The sequence below is a fragment of the Zonotrichia leucophrys genome, chromosome 4, assembly GCF_028769735.1.
Source record: "Zonotrichia leucophrys gambelii isolate GWCS_2022_RI chromosome 4, RI_Zleu_2.0, whole genome shotgun sequence".
NCBI lineage: Eukaryota > Metazoa > Chordata > Aves > Passeriformes > Passerellidae > Zonotrichia > Zonotrichia leucophrys.
In genome coordinates, this window is record NC_088173.1 from 39,507,770 (window position 1) to 39,531,668 (window position 23,899).

Here is a 23,899-nt window from a genome sequence, read left to right on the forward strand (position 1 = left end):
TGGTAATCTGAGTTATGCTTATGTTGTGTTCCCATGAACTCCAGACACTTGTATGTGTGCTTGTGTGTTGCATCCTGGTATCTGTGTACCATTCACCCATGGCAGGAAATGAAGGGAAGAAACACCCACTAACTAGAAAAACTTGTCATTCAGTCCTTACACCTTCTTTGATATGCTGCCCCTTGCTAGACAGGGTTGTTATTTGAATTGCAGGATTTGAAGGGCAGAATAGCCTGAAGCACTCTGTCATACTCATACAGAAGCTTTTATAATTTGTACAATTAATACTGTTGCAGTCATCATGTAGGAAGAAAACCTCATTCATTTGACTGTAAACATTGAGGGCAGTATTTCTTACACATTGTGGGTCACTAAATTCCTCACAGTACTCACAGAGGATTGCTAGACTGAGATTATTTATGTGAAGTGATTTACTGGGCAAAACTGTCAGCAGAACTGCAAGCCTCAGTTGAGCTGGGTGAGAATTTTTTTATATACCGTGACTTCCATTAGGGTTCTGGCAAGTGAACCTTTCCTGAATAATTTGAAAGGCCTTGTCAAGCTGTCTCTGATAATTGGATTTGACACAGCTAATACCTGAAATACAGACAGGATAGTCATGTGGCCAAATCATGGCCTGTCAGCAGTAAATGTGTTTGTATTGGTTTGCCAGTGTTGTTTTTGGGAAGGGAGCATTGCAGAAAGAACATCTAGAAAAAAATGTGTAGATGCTTCGTCCATTCTATGCTAAAATAAAAGGCTATAATTTTGCTATGCCAAATATATAAATTACATATTTAATTAAAGCATAAAAACTTTCCTTGTTTGATAAGAGGAGACTGGAAGATGTGCAGACATTGTGAAACTCTTCAAACATTGTAATTCTGAGTATCTGAGAGTCCCAGGATGAGCTTAAGTTATCAATCCTTCCTAGTGCTGAGGAACAGCAACATTTAACCATCTATCTCTTTAGTTTAATACTGACCTCATGTCTCTCGTCTCCTTTTTTTTTAAATGGATTATAATGTTGGATTAAGTGAGGCTGTCATGCAATGTATTAGGTGCTACTGTTGCTTTCTTTAATGACTGGAGAGGGATGCAATTTAGAGAAAGCAACTAAAACATGAGTGTGCAGAAGTGTCCCTGTGATTGCTGAAATTTCAGATAACATGACCAAGATCATGTAACTGTTGGGAGAATCCTGTAAGCAAACTGGGATTTCTATGGGCATCATTTCTGCAGAATAAATACACAATGTGCAAATGCTGGCTCTTGAGTTTAAGGAAAAGCATGAGCAATTATTTTCTGTTCCCTTAATGCTTTTCTGTATTCTTCAGATCAAAATTTGCTCATTTATATTAAGAAATGAAAATATATTTATCTTGATGATAAATGAAAGAGATCTGCTTTAAAGTAATTCAGAAATTATTGATATCATAGGCAAATTCCTAAGAGAAGGGACAGGGAAGGTAAGGACATGATGCAACATGAAGTAAAAGTTCTTCTCTTCTTTCCTTTAAAAGAGCTTTGAATGAGTATGTTTTGCTGTTTTCTAGCTTTAAGATTCTCTTAATTTTCATTTCCTACTATCAGAGGAAAAGTCTTTCTGGGTTACTGTGGCAAACAGGCTAAATGGCTATAGTTAGAAATAGTTGTGGTTGCTTTCAACCAAATGTGGCCAGTTGCTCAGTTGCCTTCATAATTCTTTCTTCTGCTGCTTAATTTGGTTGGCTGCACCTTTTTATTTTTTTCTCCTAGCTCCAAAAGAAAGTTCACAATTCAAGAAAGAATAAATTGGAGCAGTTAGTGGTGTTTTTCTGAAATGCACATTCCTGCAGGTAGCAGGAGTTGCCCCAATTGAGCAAAACAACTTTGCCTATTGATGTTTTGCTTGGAGCCACAGAGTGGATTATGAAATTCCTGGAATCGAATGAAACTTCAAATATACAAAGCATAAAAACAATGTGGTGAGCTTGTGGCTTGTGTTATCTGTAGGTTTTGGAAGGGGGATGTTGTGTTTCCAATTTTCTCTAACGCTGTCAGGCCTTGGACACAGAGAGAACTTGAGTGTCTGTGACTGAAGCCTCTTTGAAAGCATGAAGAAAACCAAAGCAAACCTAAGTTTGCAGCTGTCTAAAGCAATTTCCAGCTGATAGCCTGGCTTTGTCACACCCTGTTCCTTATTATACAAATCTGGCTGCTGGATGGCGTCAGTGCAGTGCTGTGCAGCAGCCAGAGAGTCCTTTGGTCCAGTCCATGGGAGGTTAGAGTTGAGCTTCCCTGAAGAAGTGATAATTCTGGTTTATGGAGTCATTAACCCACTGATTTTTCAAATAAATAGAAGATAAACTGGAACATATGTTTGTATCTGATTCCTATTTGGTCTGTTTGGCTGTATCAGAGTGTATTATTTAAGCTGTGTCACAGGAGTTGGTAATGATGTTATTCGCCCTGCCCCCACCAGTGTATTGCTAGCTCTCGTTTTTTCCTTTTGTTGTCCTTTTGTCTCTCCGATTTCTGTGATGTTGTTAGACTTTTTTTAACCAAGGATAAAGCAAACTTATCAGGGAAAGGGAGTTTCCTACTTCATGAAAATGAAGATACAATCCATGAGAGAATTAGTGCTATAAAAAACTTAGAGTATTATTTATACAGACTTCAATCCTTTTGTTTCTCCCTGAAGATGCCTAGGTATCCTGAAAAGTGCTATAATGCCTTCTGGGTTTCTCAGTTCATACTTAGCTAAACTGTGTGCAGAATGGATGGGGAAACTTATTGCCTGATGCCTGGCAAAATTTCCCTTCCCTCAATCAGCTGGATTGTGTCAGTACTGCAAGAGAGAAACTATGGTAACTTCTGTCTCCAGCTAGGGACTAACACTTAGAAAATGCTGGAGGAAGCTCAGGTGTGGCTATAAGCAAATTAAACTGTTTCTAGCTTCCATGAGTCCTAAGCTCCTAAAATAACCCCTTAATTGGTAACTTGTTAAAGTTTTTAATAAATGTTTACTGATTTGTCTCATATACTTAGACGGTGTGAGTGTGACTTGATGGGCATGTCTTCATAGCATGATGAAGAATTTGGCAGCTAGAGGATTAAACCATCTAGTTCCTTGTGATCTAAATCAGATATGAATCTGGTGATCTGGATAATGAACCCCCAACTTGTTGACAATTAGCTTGCAATGGACCTTCACTTTAAATTTCAGCATTTGTCGAACATGTACAAGTGTAAAATTGCAGTACCATCGTCATCCCTTTTTGGTTGTAGTATTAAAGAGAACTTTAAAAAAATATTGTGAGATACAGCTAAGAAAGGAAAATTCTACATGAAGGCACTTGGCTTACTCTGAGGTTATGTTTGGGTCATTCAGCTTTTAAAAAGAGTGAAAACTAGAGATGAGAATACTAATTTTTTGTATGTAGTTGAAGCTATTGCTTCATTACACATGCTGTATAGAGTCATTAAGGTTAAGATTTATAGTGGCTGTCTACTCTTGTATTGGAAGATTTGATTAAATATTTGTTATATTTCCATCTTCAGGTTGCATTGGGATTATGCCAGTGCCTATAGATTGGTTTGCCTGAAAAGATAGATTCCTCAGTTTCAAAAGTACTGTTTTTCATTTTACAGGTGTCTTTTCAAAGGTTTTAATTGTGGATTTATGCATCTTTTTTCCTGAAGAATAACTAATGCTCCCTTTAACATATAATCCGTGTAAGTTTTAAAACCCAAGCATTTAAGATTCTAATGATATAGCTGTACCCTGTTTCATTACCTGTGTACCTGTAGCAGAAGTGGTGAGAGGGAGATGTGGTGACCTGAATAGCTGAGTGTATTGTTCACTAATAGATTTTATCCTGGTGATAAGAGGCTGAGGTACCTTCCTGTGTAATAGCTGGGGCACAGCATGAGTCAGTGACTTTATCAACGTCTATTCATGGGCTGGAACATGAAACAAAGTCTCTTGAGCCTGGTTATATTGTTTTGTGCATGAAGTCAGTTTTCCTAATTCAATGTATTTATTTCTACTTTTTAAACAGAATTTATCCCAATTCACTTGTGTACTGGCAGACATACACTACATTTATTTATTTGTTTGTTTGCTTGTTTGTTTGTTTTCTCAGGGCATTTCATTAGTGTGAAATCATTGCCCCTCCTCCAGTATTCCTGCCTAACTACAGCTGTTTTGAGCTTGGGATGCTCGAACAGTGGCAAGGATATGAAGCTAGGCAGATAGTTTGCAGCTTGGAGTTTGCAAACATTCAGGTGCCAGTTTGATTTGGGAAGAAGGTGTGTTTCCAGTGCTGTGGCCAGGCTGATGTGTGCAGAGAACATGGATGTGTTTGTGGCATTTGCCAGCTGCTGGGCTGCTCTAAATGATATCATCAGAGTCACACTTTGTCTGTATCTTGCTCTGGGTTCATGACTTGGCTTCAGCCAGCAGCAGGTCAGCGAGCAGACTCGCTTCGTGTTTGAATCCAGTTTTCCTTGCAATACTGGCCATCAGTTTGTCCTTGTGGTTCTTAAAAGGATGAGAGTGATGTGTGATGTGCTTCCTCCATGTGTACTGTGTATCCTTGGTGGTCCTTTTTCCATGGCTGCAGGATTTGCACAAACCCAGCAATGGGTGTTTACATCTTGGTCCCATATTTAGTTGTGAAATGACATTTGCATGTGGTGGGGTAGCAGAAATAAAGGTAGTGCTGTTATTGATCAGGGATTTCACTGATGTCTGTTGAACATGCAATTGGATCAAATTACCAGGTCACTGGTTCTGATACATGGTCTTTCTTGGAAAATAAATCCTACTAATACTATGTCCCAAAATAGTGTCTCAGTTAGTGTTTCAAAAAAAAAAAAAAGTTATTCTTGTGGACTTTTAAAAATCTATTTCCCCCATCATCAGCTAACATTACTTGCAGGGTTGGAAGTGATGGATACAAAGACTTTGAGATTGGCTTACAATACAAAGACTTAAAAAAGATTGGCTTTAGTTGCTATCATCTCTTCTGCATGCATTTATGCTCCTTGGGAAGTGAATTCTGTGTTTCCAACTCTTTTTTTTTTTTTTTTTTTTGCACTAAATGCACTATTTTGTTTTCCCTGATCTACTTCTGGAAATACATGGTGAACCAGGGCAGAGTGTTGGCTGTGTTGGCCTTTTTCCAGCTCAAACACCCAGCAGTCACATGTGTAGGGGTTATCATCCTGGTTTGAACTTTGTTCAGGCTTTTGGATGTGATAAATGCTCCAGGATCAACATGACAGCAGTAAATGAAACTACAGGTCATCAGTGTTTGTTTCTGAAGTGGAAACTGGCTGTGGGAGGGGAAGTGTATTTTCTGTTTCTTCATAATGTGGAAGCAAGGGATCAGCCTGGTCTTCTGTGTTGTGCTCTTCAGAGCTGCTGTGCTGCTGCAGCACTGCTGGGCTGCTTTCAGCTGAATGAAGGGGTGGAGGAAGGTTGGGAGGAGCTTCATGGTCTTTGATGTTTAGTGGTACAGGCGTAGTTCAAGATGCTGTTCAGTGCTGCACTATGCAGTGAATTTTGAATGCCATGTCCAAGTGGTTCTCATGTTTGTATCATAGCTAGGTGACATCTTCTAGTGACATGAAAATAAGAGGGAAAAATAAAGTTTCATTTCTTTGGGTCACAGGCACTTTGTTGGGCTGTGTACTTATAACTGGAGTATCCTGGACATCCAAAGCATGGTGGGCAGCAGGGGTGGGAAGGGATTCTGCCTCTCTGCTCTGGTGTGATCCCATCTGTAGTGCTCCACCCAGCTCTGGGCTCCCAGCACAGGAAGGTTATGGACCTGTTGGAACAAGTCCAGAGGAGGGGGATGCCAAGATCATCAAAGGGATGAAGCATCTCTCCTATGAGGAAAGGCTGAGAGAACTGGGATTATTCAGCCTGGAAGAGTGAAGGCTTCAGGTGACCTAATTGTAGCTTTCCAGTACCTGAAGGGAGCCTATGAGGAAGATGGAGAGAGAGCACTTACAAGAGCATGTAGTGACAGGACAAGGGGGAATGGCTTCAAATGGAGAGACAGGTTTAGATTGTATTTTAGAAAAGAATTCTTTACTGTGGGGGTGGTGAGGCAATGGAACAGAGAAGTTTTAGATGCCCCATCCCTGTAAATGTTCAGTGCCAGACTCGATGGAACTCTGAGCAGCCTGGGCTGCTGGAATGTGTTCCTGCCTGTGGAAGGGGTTTTGAACTAGATGATGTTTAAGGTCCCATCCAACCCAAATCATTCTATGATTCTATGAAATATGTGATAGTGACTAAAGTATGACTTCTTGCAATGCTCTAGAGTACATGATGAAACAAAGATTATAGAATTGGAAGAAGTGAGTTTACTAATTGATTATTTCAACTTGGCCCTAAAGGTCTGATTTGAGCACGTTTATATTTTGAATACACTACTGTGTATCCAGCAGTACATTTTTATAAATCATTAAAATCTACATGTGGAGTCAGACCATTGTGCTCTCAATTTGTGCTTGTGTCCTGCCTTAGTTTTTCCTTATTCTTCCCTATTCCCCTGGTATTAAATGGAAATTTCTTCAGGTAGTCCAAAAAGGACCAATTTTCTGTTCAGTGAAAGGCTTTTGTCCTGGCTCTCTTTGTTGATAACTAGAAAATGCTTGTGGCCATGTAACCAAAATGTAAACAAAATATCTGTGTCTTAGCTATGCATCCAACTAACATTTCTGCTGTAGTTGCAAGTATGCTGACATTGGTAGAAAAATTTGGTAAAAAACCCAACAAATGCAATGATTTACAGTATTTTTTTTCTCAATAAATCTATTACTTACAGAAAGTTACAGTTGTAATGCTGGTATGGGAAGTGTTACTACTGACCACCAAAGATCCTTGATATCTGTTCTCCAGCAGTCATGTGGATTTTCTGGATTTTCTCATCTGTCTCTCAGTCAACAAGAATAAGAAGAAAGGTAAATAAAAGTCAGTGAGTCTGTTGCATTTCTCTTAGTTAGGCATTCTTGCTCTTAAATTAACATTGCCAAATACCTCTGTCATAAGATAAAGTGGCACTTACAGGTTTGCACATGCTGAGTTGTTTTGTTGGATTTTTTGTGTGTGTGTGGTTTTTAAAATTTTTAAAAAATGTTTTAATTTTTTTTTTCTTGTGGTGTTTGTGCCAGATGCAACCACTCAAAACCTCCCCACATTTGTTTTGGCTGGTGTCACCCCTCAGAGTTTCTCATGGACTTTGGTCTTTTGGGTAGAAAGGCAGAGGAGTTGCAATGGAACCACATTTAACAGGTTCTGCAGGTTACTAGAGGTCCAGGGGACTGCATTTGGAGAGTCACAGACATAGAGCTCTAAAGCTTTGGCAGCAGGGTGAATTGTGATTGGAAGTGCCAATTCAAAAGTACAGCAGCCTTACTTGTTGAAGCTAATCATCTTTAAAGGCTTAATGTTCTTTGTTACGTAGCTTCTGACTGATCCTGTCTGAGATTCTGTGCCAGTGTGGCCTTCGTCTGTTCAGGGCAGTAAGAAACAATACTGCCATGATACTGTGATGTTTTTAACATGCAGGTAGTGCTAAATCATGGTGATAGTAGGAGGAAGTGCAAACCTGCCGTGACTGTACCTGTGGTCTGGCTGTGCAGCTGAGCACCACTGAGCTGCTCCATCTGCTGCTCCCTTCCTCCCTCCCTCCCCAGGGTCTGGAAGGTGCTAACTGATTGCTGACTCTGTGCCTTTGATACTGGGGTGTGCTGCACATACTCAGAACAGCAGTGGAACACATGGAGCAGCCTGGACCTTGAGCAGCTGCTTTTCACCGAGTTTACAGCGTGTATGTTTGCATCTTCTTGTAAAGCACAGAAAAACACTGGTTTAAAGTAGAAAATTACAGCCTGATTTTGACTCATCAATGTAGAGACTAATGCTTAAAAAAACAATTAAGTTTAAAATACTACAGCTAATGTGTTCAAATGAGTTTTCACCTGCTTCAGCAATAATTTTATTATAAACTGGGACATGAGAAGGAATGTTAATAAATGAAGAAAGAATTGCATTTGGGAACTTTCATTGTAAGGATTATCTATTGGTGCTAACTGGGACTTGAAAATAAGATTGAGGAAGAATTTTAAGGCCAAGGGATCTTTCACACATCTTGCAGAGTTTTGCAACAATCCTGAAGAGCTTTTGCTTGTGAGGAGCAGAAGAAAAAGCATGAAGATCTGAACTGACACTTTGTCTTCAATACTTATTCCACTTATCCCAACCTAAAAACGTTGTGTTTATATGGTGAGATGGGTAGGAGAGTTGCTGGTCCCAGTACAGTACACTAGGTCATTCCCTGTGGTGTTGAGGATCACATGTGGATGGACCACTTTTGTCTGTGCAGTCTGCCATGGACCAGAATTGTTAGAAACTTTCTGGTTTACATCACTAGACTCATTCAGAATCCCCTGTGTCCTCCAGAAATCAGCAAATGTTTTTTCCAGCTGTCATTGACAAATGCATTCACTGAACACTTCAGGGTTTCCAGTGTTTTGCTGCCTTATTTTCATATGTTGTAGATTTAATGAGACCAGTTCCTTTGGTGTAGTGAGGTTTTATTGACATTTATGGTGTGGGGTTTGTTTTGTGGATATTTCATTGGTAGCGTCGTCCTACAATTACAAACCAGCAGTGCAGCACAAATGCGATACAAGATTGGGATTCCTGACTCCTTCCTTCTGGTCTGTGTGGCAGATGAGCTGAGAATTATCCAAAATAAGGTTTGAGCAAATGAAAATATACTTGATTTGTATTGTGACAGGCTCTTCTCTTTAATCAGAAAACTACTGACAGCCTTTCAGAAGCTTACCATGTGAAAACTGCTTCACAATACTCCTCTAATTATGTTTGCTTTTTAAATACTTGTGTGTTGAGTAGCTCTTGAGCATGCTGTTGTTGCAGGATTGAATTTGACATGTCAGAGCATCTGTCACTGCTCTGGAACAACAATGTATAGCTGTTATTCCAGGTGCTTGTAAGTTTTCTCATAAAGGCAGTTCCCACAGCTAAAAAGATCTTCTCCATGGATTTCTCTAGTTATCCATATGAAACTACCTGTGAGAAGCAGTAGCAGAATTTCAGGACCAGGCTTTGCCAGCTAAAGAGCCTGCTGTGAGTTGTGGCTGGGTCCACGGATACTGTGGTCGTTCATGATGGTTCTTCAGGGGAAAGAAGAGACTTTTCAAGTATGGCAATAGATGATTTTCTCCCATTAAGGAGCCCAGCTGTGAAATGTTTGCTCTCCCAGTGGTTTTTTTTTTTTTTTGTTTGTTTGTTTGCTTTCCTTTTGGGCTTTGTTTTTGATGTAGAAGGCATGGCTGAATGTCCAAGGAGAATAACTGTGCTGCTGTACATCAGCGTGTGTGTCTCTCCTGTGTGTATTTAAAACCAAGGTGTTTAGATTACAGTGGCACTTGTAAAGGCAGGGGGGGATTAAATCCCTATAGCTGAGCAAGACTGATCATGGTTGTGGTGAGACCAGAGACCAACACCTAAGGGGACACTTTTATGTCTGGTGTTACTGTTGCTGTTTACCTAGCAATGGACAGAATTTGTTCAAGTAGTTCTTGTAATGCTTTCTCTTGGATTTTAATCTTTCTGAGGGAGGAAAGGAGGAGAATACAATTATTTCAGTTCTCTAGAACAAGATGCTTTTGACAGTAAGTATCTTTTAATACTATTTTAGGTGCTTAAGTGGGGGTAAATACTAAACTGTAGGTAAAACCTGTGCTGTCCTGTGACTGCCTTAGCTGAGTAATCGCTGCACTGGCGGTCAGTCTGTCTTTCCCTCTCTTGCTTTCAGCTTATGACTTCAAACTTATGGAAAGCTTGTGTGTCTTTCATGTTAGCCTGAGCTGGAGGTTTTCTTTGTCCCTTGAGTGTGGGAAGAAACAGACTGCTGAAGGAGGCAGATGGAAAGGTGTAATTTTGAGAAATATGTATGTTACATTGTCTAACAACTCTGCCACTCCCATATCTGTTGCAATGTGGGGCTCCATTTTATTACTTAGGTTACTTCCAGGATGTTCTTTGCTGCTTGAGTGACTCTTATAGTTAATTTGTATGTTTTGATAAAGGTTGTATGGTTTGTTAAAGGTTTCTGTTTTGCAGCTGGAATAAATGTAATGTAAAACTTGTAAGGAAGCAAGGGGTATTGCATTAGGGAAGACATGGCTTTGTTTTCTTAGAGGAAAAGGTCAAAGAGAAGGGAGAGGACTAAAAAAAATAAATAAAATCCTCCCTTCCCCTCTTACCAATCATCAAGGTCAGGTTCTTTTTAATTTTTATAAGTAATTCTGTGCAATATTTCCCAGCCTTCCTAAAGTACTTTTGTTTTCCAGAAGAGATGCATAAATACCCTTCTTTTCTTCTGTGACCATTCCTGTCACCTGTTAGAGTGTTTTAAAAAAAGGAGAAAGGGTCCAGAGTAATTCCTATTTTTTTTCAAATAAACAAAGTGGTTGTTTTTCTAAAGGTCTGTGATGTCCAGAAGAAAGATTTTTAAAACTAAAGTGCATAATTTTCCTTAACAGCCTATGATTTTTTTTCCTCAGAGATCCGAAGTTTCCATGTAGCAGTCTTGTCATCTTCTGTTTCAAAAGACACAGGCTTGGTCACTTGAGACTGAGTTCTTTCTTTTGCTCCAAACCAGAGATCAGAGAATATTTAGTCACCACCTTTTCAGTGCAATCCACAGAAACCTGTTTAAGTCTTATTATTTTAAGGGCAGTTTACAAAAGAGCCCTTTTCACTGGAATGTCAGCCAAGCAAATTGCTTTCTTGTTGATTTGTACTCTACATGTATAAACTTAACCGCATGGCAGTGGATAAGTTGGATGATAATTTTAACTGCTAATATTTTCAAATTTTTCTTTTTTATGGTAATGTGTGTTATGGCAGACAGTGAGACAAACATAGGACAACTACTTAATCTTCCCTATCAATTTGATAAAATCTAGACCTAGTCAAGCAATTATATCCTGCAGTTGTCATGATAATTCACATGTGATGCCTTTTTCAAATTTTTGTTTCTGTTTGGTGTTGTATTGTTTAAATACTTTGTTTTCTTTCATCATCTCAATTGTTTTCTGCTTGCTTCCAAGCCTGATCTGTGAATAAATAATCAGATATAAAAGGCATTTCAGGTTCTGTGAGCAGACAGGACAGTTTGTACCAGAGAGTGCTGAAGCTGAGCTACAGAGCCAGGGCAGCTGGAGTGCAGGAGGCAGCAGGGTTTGTCCTTGCAGGACAGTTCAGAGTAGGTAGGTGTACGTGTCCCTTCCCTGGATTGTACAGATGCAGTGCTCTCACTGCTGAAAGCTGGAGCTTTTCCTTTAGATTGTTGTGTAATTTATTGTCCTGTCTTTGTGTATATAATTTGGTATATTTATCATTCCCCAAATTCAGAATTTGGGTCTCTTCTGTGAGTATAGGAGCTTTAACAGTGTGCCCAGGTGGCCAAGGAGGCCAGTGGCATGCTGGCCTGGATCAGCAGTAGTGTGGCCAGCAGGACCTGGGCAGGGATTGTCCCCCTGTTCTGGTGAGGCTGCACCTCAAATCCTGTGTTCAGTTTGGGACCCCTCCTGACAAGAAGGATATTGATGGGCTGGAGCATGTCCAGGGAAGGGCAAGAGAAAGAACTTCTGCTTCAGACCTATGAGGAGGAGCTGAATTTTTTAAACTGGAGAAAAGGAGGGGAGAGCTGAGGGGAGAGCTTGTCCCTTGCTATAACTCCCTCAAAGGAGGCTGTAGCCAGGTAGGGATTGGTCTCTTCACCCAAGGAACGAACAACGGGGCAAGAGGAGGCTGCCTCAGGTTGGACCAGGGGAAGGCTAGGGTGGATATTAGGAAAAAAACCTTCACTGAAAGGGTTGGAAGAGGCTGCCCAGGGAAGTGGTGGAGTCACCATCCCCGGGAATATTTAAAAGTTGTGTAGATTTGGCACTCAGGAACGTGTTGAGTGGTGGACTTGGAAGTGTTAGGTTTTGATTGGACTCAATCTTCTCCAGCCAAAATGATTCTATGACTCTATAACACAGATTGTCACAGTCCAAGCAGCTTCTCATTCCAGCTGTTAGCCTGGCAAAATGTTTTGGGGTTTTTTTTGTTTCATTTTGTCACGTTCTAGAGAAGGGAACCCATGTATGTGGTGGTGAAATAGCAGGCCAGAGGCCTTACAAACTGAATTTTGACTTGAACTGACAGAAGCCATGAGAAAACTACAGCCCTTAGTAGAGAACAGTGCTGCAGCAGTGAAAACCAACTTGTTTTCCTTGAGAAAAACTCTAGGACTGTGGAAAACAGCCTGCTTTCCCTGAGAAAGAACTCTAGGACTGTGAGAAACACTAGCCACCTGTATAAACTGTTTTTACACCGTTAGGTAGAGAAATGGAAACATTGTCACAAACAACACATTCTGCATGTACACAGTGGGAGATTGAGTGACCACTCAATACAGGGTAACAACTTGTTACTGGCCAGTTTGGGACAGACAGGATGTTTTTTTAAAAACTCTGTAAAATGAGATGTGGGAATAAACTGCGATCTTCTGGTTTGGTCCATAAAAAAGTGTGTCCTGCATCTTTCTTTAACGAGCTCCACAGGGCCACATGGCTAAATTAAGTTGACAACATTTGTTGGCAGCCGTGAGTTGCTTTAGTCTCTGCTCTGGTTTTGGCTGCTTCTCACTTGTTGTGATGTGCAGTTAAAGCTTCAAGTGTGTTCAAGTGTGTCTGGGCTACGAGGGCAGGGTTGTGGATCCTTAAGCTGATGATGAGCAGGAACAGTATTTGAATATGAGCTGTTGTTTACAGAATGCAGGGAAGAGAGACAAAGGAAAAATAAATTCTTTCTGTTTTATAAACAAATTATCTCAAGCTTAATAATGCCTCAACTCCAGAAATGGCAATGGAAGCGCTTTGGAAAACATCTTTCAATTTGGAAATGCTAGCTCTTTCCTTTTCCCTCAGCTTCCACCAATGAAACTCAAACATGACTGAACCAAGTCCTGAATTTCTGTATTCCTACTCTGTTTTAGGAAGTCTTCCTCATATCATCCGAGTGGGGAGAAGAGTCACTTCCACTGCGGGAGATACACACTAGAGTTTCTAAGGGAGATTGTGCATTCTTTCATGGTATTGCTTGTCTTGGGCAAGGAACTGCTTTATCTGCTCTCATGAGAACATCTTGTGGCAAAATGCACAATACCTAGTAATGCAGCTGGCACAATTAAGTGAGGGAAAAATCAAAAAGTTACTGAGGCTTGGGCTTTCACTCAGAAATTTTGTATGTTATGCTTATTTAGAAACAAAACCATCTCAACTTTTCCCCAAAACCATAATAGTGTATTTAAGCTAATTCTTGTGTCAAAGCATGGAGCATATAAATGATATAAAAAAGATTCTCACTGTGTTATATACTGTAAGTGTTCTTTTTGTTTGAAAGCAGAATGAAATATGGAATTGCATTAGAAGATGCAAACATTTTTTGTTTCCTACTGTGTAGGATTGCAGGATGTTTCTTTTTCATGCCTTGTGCTTCTCATGAGGATGTGATGGTTGCTCTTGCCTATCCTTAATTACTTTTGCTCAGTTATTTTGTTTTTTGATCATTTAATGATCTTTGATTCAGGAACCAAGTGCCACTGATACCTAGGGTTGGAAACTCATTTTTGAGAAATGTACTGAAAACCCAAAGCAGTGAGGCTTTAACATGCTTGTGTGCCAGAAGCTTTAAGGTCAAAAGTTTTTTCCCAGTCAGAGTCAGTGAGTTTTACTGTGTGTCACTTTTGAAATGCACATTATCAGCCTACATTTGATTCATTGGCCTCTTGTAAAATTTCTAATCTGGAAGTGTCAGGAGGATTACAGGATTTCTTTGCACAGAGTCCAACTCTTGCACAACCATCCTGACCAAAGATGAGTGAAGTTTCTCCTTTGGCATGTACCACACTACATTATTGACTATTTAAATCAGTATTTCCTGCTAAGCTCTCTTAGCAGTTATTGGTGGCAGAAGCAATAATTTTATTCTTTGCCCAGACAAATAAATTGCAATAATTGGAGAAGCTGGCAGGTGAAATGGGGCTGGAACATCTGGGCTTTCTCTAGCAATAACTTTTAAAAGAGCAACAGTGAGAGCAGGGAAAGGGGAGTATAAAACTCATCCTTTAAAGTAAACTTTTGTGTATTTTGGTGCTTCTTGTAACTTTTGTTTATATAAAGAAAACTTGTATTCATAATAAAGATGTTGAAATATTGTGTTGTGTTCATGTAAGACTTTAGTCTGACCTAATTAGAAGCTTCATTTTTAATATGTTTTAGTCAGAAACAACTCAGAGCTATCAGAAAAGCTTTTTTTTTGACACACAACTATTGTGTCACTTTGCGCTTTAAGTCCCTATTTGACAGTTTTGGAAAGATGTGGAATAAGGCTTTTTTTTTTTTTAATTTACTCAAATTCTAAAAAACATGATGTTAAGTTACCCACTGCTATGCTCTCTACTGCTTTTTCTGGAAACTATATATGACAGAAGTACAGGCTGTCCTCTGCACCACAGTTGCTGCCAGCTGTTTTCTCAGTCAAAACTTGGATTGATTTCACTTCTGTGTCAAGCTGCAGCAAGGTTATTCTTGAACTCTTCCATCTTTGAGGGTCTGTTGTGGTCATTCTGTCCTTCTTGATGCTGAAGATTCATCTTTTAATAAATAAGGAAATAAATAGCCCAAGGATTGGGCACTTGGTCATTGTGTGTTGAATTATAGATCTCAGCTGCTCATTTATCTGATTTCTCATTGTGTTTTCCTCTCTCCTCTCCCAGTTGAATCCTCTTGCACTTGGGAGAATGAAGCTGTGCTGTCTCAAGTCTTTGCATACTGGAAGAGTTTTGCTAAACATTCGTGACTCATGAGCAGAGGAATTGGTGAAAATAGAACTTTATTTTTCTGAGCCTTGTATGGGCTTACTGATGATGAAGTATTTGGTAGCCCTTTCATTTAACACCCTAATTATAGGTGTGCAGTTGTGCTGGGTGCACGTTTGGACGTGTTTTCTTGTGGAGAAATCACAGTATCAAGCAAGTTTGAGCTCCTTCTTGGTTTTTCTCTACATATGCAAATATTTAGGTAGTAATTCCATACAAGTGACAAAGTTTTGAGATATCTGCCATTTTAGAGGGAAAAAACATATGAATGATAGTTTTTCCTGCGAAGATATTGAATGTTTAATGTTGACATTTCTGCAAAAAAAGGTCTTGCTGGAAATATTTCTTGGATGTGAACTCTGGGATGATGTCTGCCCAGTGGCAGCAGATGTGGCACATGAAAAACCTGCAAGCTGATGTTTGTTGTGACCTTCCTGTCCCAGGCTGAGCTGGGCTTCCCCTTCAGCTTTCCCAACCACATGAAGTTTTGGTCACATGCCCTTTCTACAAGAGACTTCAAGTAATGAAGTCAGTCCTGTTTCTTGGAAGGGGGAATCTCCGTGCCTTGGTGGTGGGTCAGGACCTCTGCTGGTTTGATGTCACAACTTGACCGGGCTGCCATGAGCAAATTTTGCTGACTGAAGAAAGTAGACGTGTCCTGCCGGTTATTTGGGTTTAGAAAAGTGCTTTGAATTCAGTGATTATTTCACTTAAGATGAGCGGTGTGGGGTTAATGCTTCATTTCCCATTTTCACGGTGTGGATTGGATTATGTGGGGTTGTCCCTGGACCACAAACCTCTTTTATAATTTGCAGACCATAATGGCAAAATTTAGCTTCTAACCAACAGTCAATTGCTATTTTTCTTTTGCAATCAAAACAGTATTTCAGCACAATATATTCTTTTTTATGTAAGCATTGTAGTTGTCTGGGAACTCAGTCTGGGAATGAAAGCAATGATCCAGAATTTAAACATTCAGAATGCTGATGTTGGATAAGTATCTGTAGAATAAACAAATTTTTTTCTTCTAAGTACTTTATTTCTTTTATGGAGTTTCCCAGTTGAGAATGTTTTCCGTTAACTAGCACAATTTTTCATCCTTAAGTAGTCTGGTCTTCTGATTTACTTGCTACTGAACAGCAGTAATGCATAAGGGCCCTCAAATCTGTGGTGTTTGTCAAGAATTTTAATTGAAGAATAAAACATCTGGAAGTCTATGATCTATTAAGTGATCAGAGTTGTTTTATAAATTCTATCCATTTTAAATTTCCATTTCAGAATTTGTTACTAGCGTTGTAATCTCACATTCTGAATTCATGCATCTTCACATTAATAATAGTAAAATCCTGGTCTCTGAAAGGAATTTTTTCATCTCACACTGTCTAATGCAGTCACTTTTGGAGGGCAATTCCCAGGTCTGGGCTACTTGAACAGCAGCTGCTTGCTGCCATTTGGTGCAGTATGGCAAAGGGAAACCATGGCAGCAAATCCTGAACTGCTGGTTTTTATCTTAGGGAACTGTGTGAATTTGGTGGAATGCCCTTGCAGTTTCATGCATTACAAATTCATTTTTCCTTATTCTTTGCTTTCTAATTTATTATTTCTTTCATTCTATTTCTTTGTTAGAGGCACAGAGTTTGTAGGGATCAGGAAGATGGTTCTGATTCCTTTGAAGACTGATTATCTTTGTGGTGCTTCTCAGGAACTCCCTCAGAGTTGCAAGGCTCTTCAGCAGAGACTTTGGGGTACAAGTCTTTGGTCAGGGTGATTGCAGGAATATTCCTACACCACTGAAGCAGTGAATTTATCTGCAGGATTGTAGGACCAGGAATGGAGCTTCTATTTTGCTTTCATAATGTAACTTATGCTGTTCCTGAAAAGCAGAACTGAAAGATGTAGTCACCATCTGAGCTGGCAGAGGGGTGGGAACACTTTTTCCTAAGAGCTTCTTGGAGATGCTTTAGACAAACCTCAGTCATTGCTGAGATACTAAATGTGCTTTTTTGCCTAATGCCTCTGATGCAAAGAGGAAAATGCTCTTGGCAGGGTGGAGTAGGGCTGCTGGCAGATTTCAGAGATCCAACTGAAAAGGCAAATACCCAGAGCCCAAGAAGGTGTGGTGCAGCCGGGGACAATACCAGCAGCACTTGGCACTTTTCCCATAGTGAGATGCTACTTTGTTTCATATGTGGTAATTAACATGTTAATTACATGTTTCTTGATGTGGAGGATTATGGAGTTTGTACCCTTGTAGTTGCAAGGGTAGAGAGAGGAGAAATTAGTCTGTCTGTTTTCACTGATACAAGTTGTAGAACTAGAGAAAAAGAGGTAGAAAAAATTTGATAAATAAATTGATATATGTTTTTATCTTATTATGCTGTGTACTTTCTCTAGAAGAAAAGAATGGTTGGAGGTTGTGGCATCCAAACAATTTTGCATATTTATGAAAGAAATTAGTCTGCCCTGCTGACACCTGAAAGATTTCTTAACTTACCTGTTCTGATTGATATGGGGAGTAGTGGCATTTAGACCATGGGATTATGCATTTGAAAGAAGGAAAATCATAAAATTCTTGCAAGAGTTGGGTTCTCTCTTTTAAGAACTGGGGAGGTTAGAATGTGTCTTCTGCGCTACACAATGTGACGTGTTCAGACTAAATAGCCTGGTTTTACTTGTCCCAAAATTACACCACAATTAATGACCCCAGCATGCAGTAAAACTGGTAATAGGGAATGTCCAGCACTGTGGAAGAAACATTTGGGAGCAGCAGGTTCCTAAAAGAGGCACTGTTTGGAGGAATGGTATTCATTGCCCCTATATTAGTAGTTCTCTTTTTATTATATTGAACACTAAAAATATGGTTTTGCTTTTGGCTTTTGTGTTGTCATTAGTTTGGAGAGTCGTGACAAAATCTGGACTTTAATGTAGTAGAAGAATGACATTGGTTCTTATCTATGTCAAGAAGAAAAAATCCATTAGTGATTAAGATTACTTATTCTTATTGATCTCAAGTTTTTACATATAAAATACCTTAGAGATGTTTTTCATTTTACTCTTGTAATTTCTTTTTTTTTCTGTTTGATGCAAAGTGTTTGGTTGCATCTGTTTTTTTTTTTTTCACCTTACAAAAACCCTTTCCCAGTTAAACTTTGAAAGACTTTTCCTAAAACATTGCTGCTGCCATCCCTCTTTTTTGCTGTATTTTGAAAATTTAAACTCACTTATGTGCCTGGAAAAAATTCTGAGGATTTTCCAAAATAGTAAACCAATTTGTAACTTTGGTACACTTAATGTGGAGTTGCCTCAGACCTGAGCATATGAATGAGGAGGGTGTGAAATTGTTCACAGCTGGAGAGGAGCCTTTGGGCCAGCATGAGCAGGATGCTGCTTGGATTAAACTGAAATGGTGAGAGGTTGAGCTTTTCCTTATTTGTTTTAAAGGTGTGGGATTGACCAAATGCACTGTATTATGCAGGGCCGGGAAGTTGAGCCACTTGACAAGTCAGTAATAGGTTACTTTTCAGTCCTCATAGCTAAAAATGCTAAGCTTTCAGAAACCTGTGAGCTGCCATGGGTAATGTGACGTGATTAAAATGGGACTCCAGAAACCTCTTAGACTTTGAACTTTATTTCCATTCAGATTTTGGATGGGAATGAGTAACTTTGTGCTTTAGCTTTATTGTAAATTTTCTTGTTTTGATGGCTCTTTCAATGTATTTATCAGATAAAAATGTGGAGTAAAAAGTTTATTTGGTTTTAGGGCGTTGGAATGTGTTACCGCTCTTAGGAATTCTGCCACATGGCCTGCATCTGCTAAGTTACTAAATTAATCCTGTTTATCCACCTTGCTAAGGTAGTGACTAAATCCTGTTCATGTTCTCAGTGTCATGGATTATATTAGATTCATTTTTCACCTTGTGAAAGGGGACACAGAAAAGGAACACAGAGTTGCTTTTAAAGTGTTGAGATGGTGCATTTTTTGTATTAAAAAAAAATACGAGTACAGTCATATGAGTCTGTACCGCAGCTCTTGGACAAACTATTTTAAGTGCTCTGTTCCTCTGAAGCTGCTTTGTTGGCTCTTGTAGGACATTGATGCCTGGGAAGAAGAGGGGTGAGGCCAACTCTGGCTCAGTTTGTTCTTGCCTTTTTCACAATGGTGTGTGGCTTGCCTGATCTTGGCCCACTGCAAAGAAAATACTTGGAAAATCTAATATTAGCCCTTAAAATAGCTTGAAGATGATCTTGATAGTTAAATCTAAGTGTTTGCTAACCTTCTAGCTTTTAAGGGAGGATGTTGTTCAATGAAGCCAGAGCAGTTTTAATCCATGTTAAATAAAGCTGCTGGAAATCTGTCATTCCCAGAGTGTATCTCTTAAGAGTCAGTGAAACTTGAAGTTAGGATTGAGGAATGGTGATGTAATTCCAGTCTTTCTTAAAAGCTTGATGTGGAAATGTACATATTGTTGTAGAAAAATATTAACACTCCTATAAATGGGTGTAGTTCTTCTGCCTTCCAGAAGAGATCCAGAATAGCTGTAGAAAGCAATATTGTCAGGCTTTGTGCAAGACTTCTGGTTTGTGTGGCTAGCAATGAGATTCGTACTGATCTTAAAGGGAATCATTGGATTCTGGTGCTGTTAAGTGAGGCTTGGCCACCACCCAGCAACTAATGGTGTCACCTTGGCTCAGCTCAACTCAGATAAGGAACAAAAGTATTTTCTTTCAAATCCTAATGGAAAAAATATCAAGGTTTTTGTGTGAGCTACTGCCAGCACATCTGGCACTGGACAAGCTCACAGGAGCACTTGTTACCAAGGTGTTTCAGAGCAAAGTGAAGAAGCAGGCAGCTGCTCATGTCTCTTCTGCTGTATTTTTAAATAATTGCATCCAAACATGAAAGAAGTACAGTCTACTGATATGAACAATGCCAAAGAAAAAATTAAAAGCCCTGGTGTCCTTGGGTCCCCTCCCTTCTCTCCTTGGAAATCTGTCTTCAGCCTTTTGGTCAAAACATTTAGCAGATGCTTAGTTTCTTTAAGTGCTTTAGAAGGTGAATCTTTGAAAGGACTCTGCCTTATGGGTTTGCCGGGATTCCATTGTATTCAGCACTGTTAGTGTTTGGTTGATATTTAAAGCACTCTTTGATCTTGAATGCCCTATTCCTCCCTTTCAATGATAACCACAGCTTGTAACAAGCAACAGCCCTATTGCTGCTTCCTTTATCTTTCAGTTTGGTATTACTTTGTAAAATGCGGAGATTAAAGGGAAAAAAATAGTTACTCTTCAGTAGGCCACAGCAATATTCACACAACCAGTTAACTGCTCGTGCTGTTTGATACCTAATTGTATTAAAGTGCTGTTTTATTCTGGTGTTTGTAGCTGGAGTCCATTCGGGTTTACAGTCTGCTAAATAACACACCCTGGTCCTGCAGGCTGTCATGCTGGTGTGGAACAATGCTGGGATGTATCTGTCAGTGCCAGACAAATCATTTTGCTCTAATAAAGGTCTTCTGACACATCGTGGAAGAAGGCCAAGTTACATTTATGAAATTTCTAATTCAAGCAACAATGCTCAGCATTGAAATTGTAGCACAATAGTCAGACACTATAGTACTTACAATGATATCAGCATCTAGTTTTTATAAATGCTTATAGTTGGGTGAACTTCTGTGTGTGTACTGTAGGACATTTGGAATTTGTCGGAGCAGTTTGATGTTGCTTGTCCCACAGTGGAAGGTTTGACTTCAAGTGGTCTCTGGTATCTCACTGTGGCTGTGGTTTTTAAGGTGGCAAGAAAATCCACCACAAAGCTATGTGGTTTTTTGTTGTTGTTGTTTGTCTCCAGCCACCATCCTAAGTTTTCCTGTGCCTTAGCAAAAAAGAAATCAGTATTCTTGCTCTGACCTTCTGAGAAGGTTTTGATTTTGCTCCAGTGACTTGTTTTGTTGAAAGTGCCAAGTTCTTAAAATCCAGAAAATCTCTTCTTGTTTTCTTTCAGGTGTTGATTCAATAGTCAGGTATCTGCAGCTTCTCTTGACCCATCAGACTGTTATTCTGTGACCCAAATCCCCAAGTCCCTCCCACTCACCGATGGTTTCCAAAATTTACTGTAATGGTTCTTAAGCATTTCAGAAATTATCTGTGGAAATATGTTGCAAAAATTTAATGTATCTTCATGATTTTAATGAGGAACTCTGCTAATATAGCTTTGATGTGTGAAAAGGTTACTGCTTCCAACAACATAGTCAGTCCTTGGGTCAGTAATTTCCAATCCCTGAGCAGGTTCAGTAATGAGAAATACAGGAATGTGGCTTTCTGATCCTGTGAGAAGCAGTGTGTTTTAATTCAGCCCATTCTCAAGCTGATTGTTGATGTTGGACTTTGCACTGACAGAGTCTGGGTGTGGCCATAAGTTTTGTTTGCTGTCACTGTCACAAGAGAGGTGGAAGTTTGATGCACTCTAGAAAGGCCCATAAATATTGTACCTGTTCAGTCCATGAAGGGAAATGGGGGTTTTGTGGGTGTGTGGTGCTGCATGAGTCTCTGAGCATGTACCTTGCTCAACATGATTTGAATGCTTCACCTCTACAAGTAGGAGAAACATAATAAACAATTTCTTCCTCTAGTGTGGGGCTGACTCTCATGTGACAGGGCTTTGGGAGGGGATTATTGGATTCAAGGAAATTTAATAAGTTTGGGAGAGTGAGTGTTGTTGGAACCAGTCTCCCATAAATAAATTCTTTTCAGCCTTGTGCTGTGACCTGGCTCACAAATAAGTGTAACATTAGATGGTTAAGAACCTTGTTATTTTCCATATTTAAGACTTTCACAGTCAACAGAACTTGTTTCTTTCACTGTTGGCTTTATGAACAGCTGCTGAGCCCACGAGATATTTGAATTAAAACACCCATGTTTCCTTTCACAGGGGAGTTAGGTTACTGCTTCCTTCAACCTTCTTATCCTTGTTATTTCAACCCCATGCAGCATCCTGCTACTTCATGTGTTGGAGGGTACATGCACAGGTTTAGGAGGGAGCAGCTCTCTTACACAATGGGCAGGGAGAGGGCTAATGAGAAATGGGTGAAAAGAAAGGAAAGGGATTAAAAAGCTTTTTTTTTTTTTCATTTTAGACTGTTTTGCTGTTTGTAGAATATTTGACTTAACCTTTTAAGTGGTTGAACTGAACTTCCAGTTCAGTGACATGTGATAAAGTACATGATGTGTTGGATGCAGGACTGGTAATAAAATTAGGTGATTTTTTAATTTGTTGTTGGTAAAACAAAACAAAAAAACCTAACTAAAAGAAAAAAACCCAAAACAAATTACCTCCCTCCTAAAACTAGAACAAAAAAGACCAGGCTGGTAATCTTTTAGTGCCTGTTAATATTAAAGAGCAAAATGCTTAGCTGACCTGTTAAAAGAGTTCTTCTTAACCCTTCAGAACTGCATGTGATAAGAAAAAGATTATAGATTAACTAAGTACTTTAAATTGTCTTTAACTTTGGCTGACTACAAAAATGTGAGTAAAACTCTCACTATTGGGTAGAGGGTACCAGGACATGCATCCTTTTCTTTTTCCCTCCTGAACAATTGAATCCTTCCAGAACTTGTGACATTCCCAACCTGCACATGTCAGTACAACAAAAAAGTGTGTGCACACTGTTTATTTACAGCTTTATGAATTTCAGGGAGGGTTTATCATGGTGATATTGTGACTGAATATGGAGTCTGATTACTTCCTGAGAAGTGCAAGAGTGCAGCCTCTGACCTGAAATTGTCAAATGTTAATGGGTTAAATTTGGGTTGCTGGAAATGTTTTATAGCTATTGCAAAACAGTTATTATATAAAATTAATTTTAATGCTGTGCAATTAACTTAACTTTTGGCAGAGTTTAACTCCATGGAATTTCTAGTTCAAGTGCAAAAATTCTATTGTATTTGGTTTATGTATATTTATGTATTAAGGTTTCACTAGCAGAGTTATATATATATAGTACATAGAAAATTCCAAGATGTGTATTTGTACTGATGAATATAGGATTGAATTTAGGTTAGCAGAGCAAGACAACTGGTACAACTTAGTGGTGTGCCCTTAACTTCTTTAATTACAGATTTGTTTTCATGTGCCCTAAATTGAAGTGAACTGTAAGGGTAGATATAACACTATACACATGATCGCATGCGCTTCCTACTATGTAGCTTTCCATAAAGAAATCTGTGTGACAAATGCCTTATCAGAAGAGGGTTAGGCAACACTGGATGTACTGTAATGTCCTTAGGCAGACTTGTGTTAAGAGTTTCTTGGAAAAGTTGGTTATTCTAGGCATAGAAAGATCTTCTGGCCTACATAAAATGACTGCTTACCCTTCAACCTGTGCTCTTTTTCTTGCAGACCTTTCAGCAGCCCAGAGAAAATTTGCCCATTCTCTGAGAGACTTTAAATTTGAATTCATTGGTGATGCAGAGACTGATGATGAAAGATACATAGGTAGGTAAGAAGTGACTATGAGTGGCTGTATTTTGTCAATGCCATCCTGCAACATGATTAAACTTTCTTTGTATTATTTTATATTACAGATGCATCACTTCATGAGTTTTCAAACTTTTTAAAAAATCTTGAAGATCAAAGAGAAATTTTGGTGAGTTGCAATTAAAGATTTAAAAAGCTGTGCACATAGCAAAGAGATCAACATTAGGTGAAATTGCTTTCATTGCTTTGTTAGTATCACTGACTTAACAGTGGGAGCTCTCATTGTGCAGCCTCTGGTTCTGTAGTCTAGAGTGCAGACAACACCTTCTCATTGAAGAAGAAATCTGTATGGTAGGGATGGATAAATATGAGTTGGTTTAAAAAAGTCATGCCCAGGTTAATTATGGCTGGAATGAATGGGAAAACCACCATAACTTTGTTTACCATTTCCAGTAAAAAGCAA

General features: G+C 39.2%; 1 protein-coding gene across 2 annotated transcripts in view; it reads left to right on the forward strand.

Annotated features, from left to right (window-relative positions):
• Positions 1 to 23,899, forward strand: part of ARHGAP10 (Rho GTPase activating protein 10) — a 138,609-nt gene that overhangs the window by 17,545 nt on the left and 97,165 nt on the right. For both annotated transcript variants that reach the window (XR_010439900.1, XM_064711238.1), the window contains exons 2-3: positions 23,359 to 23,454; positions 23,544 to 23,605. Coding sequence is in view for 1 of the 2 variants with exons in the window: in XM_064711238.1 (XP_064567308.1) it covers positions 23,359 to 23,454; positions 23,544 to 23,605 (158 nt within the window). In the remaining variant the exon portion in view is untranslated. The remainder of the gene's footprint in view (positions 1 to 23,358; positions 23,455 to 23,543; positions 23,606 to 23,899) is intronic.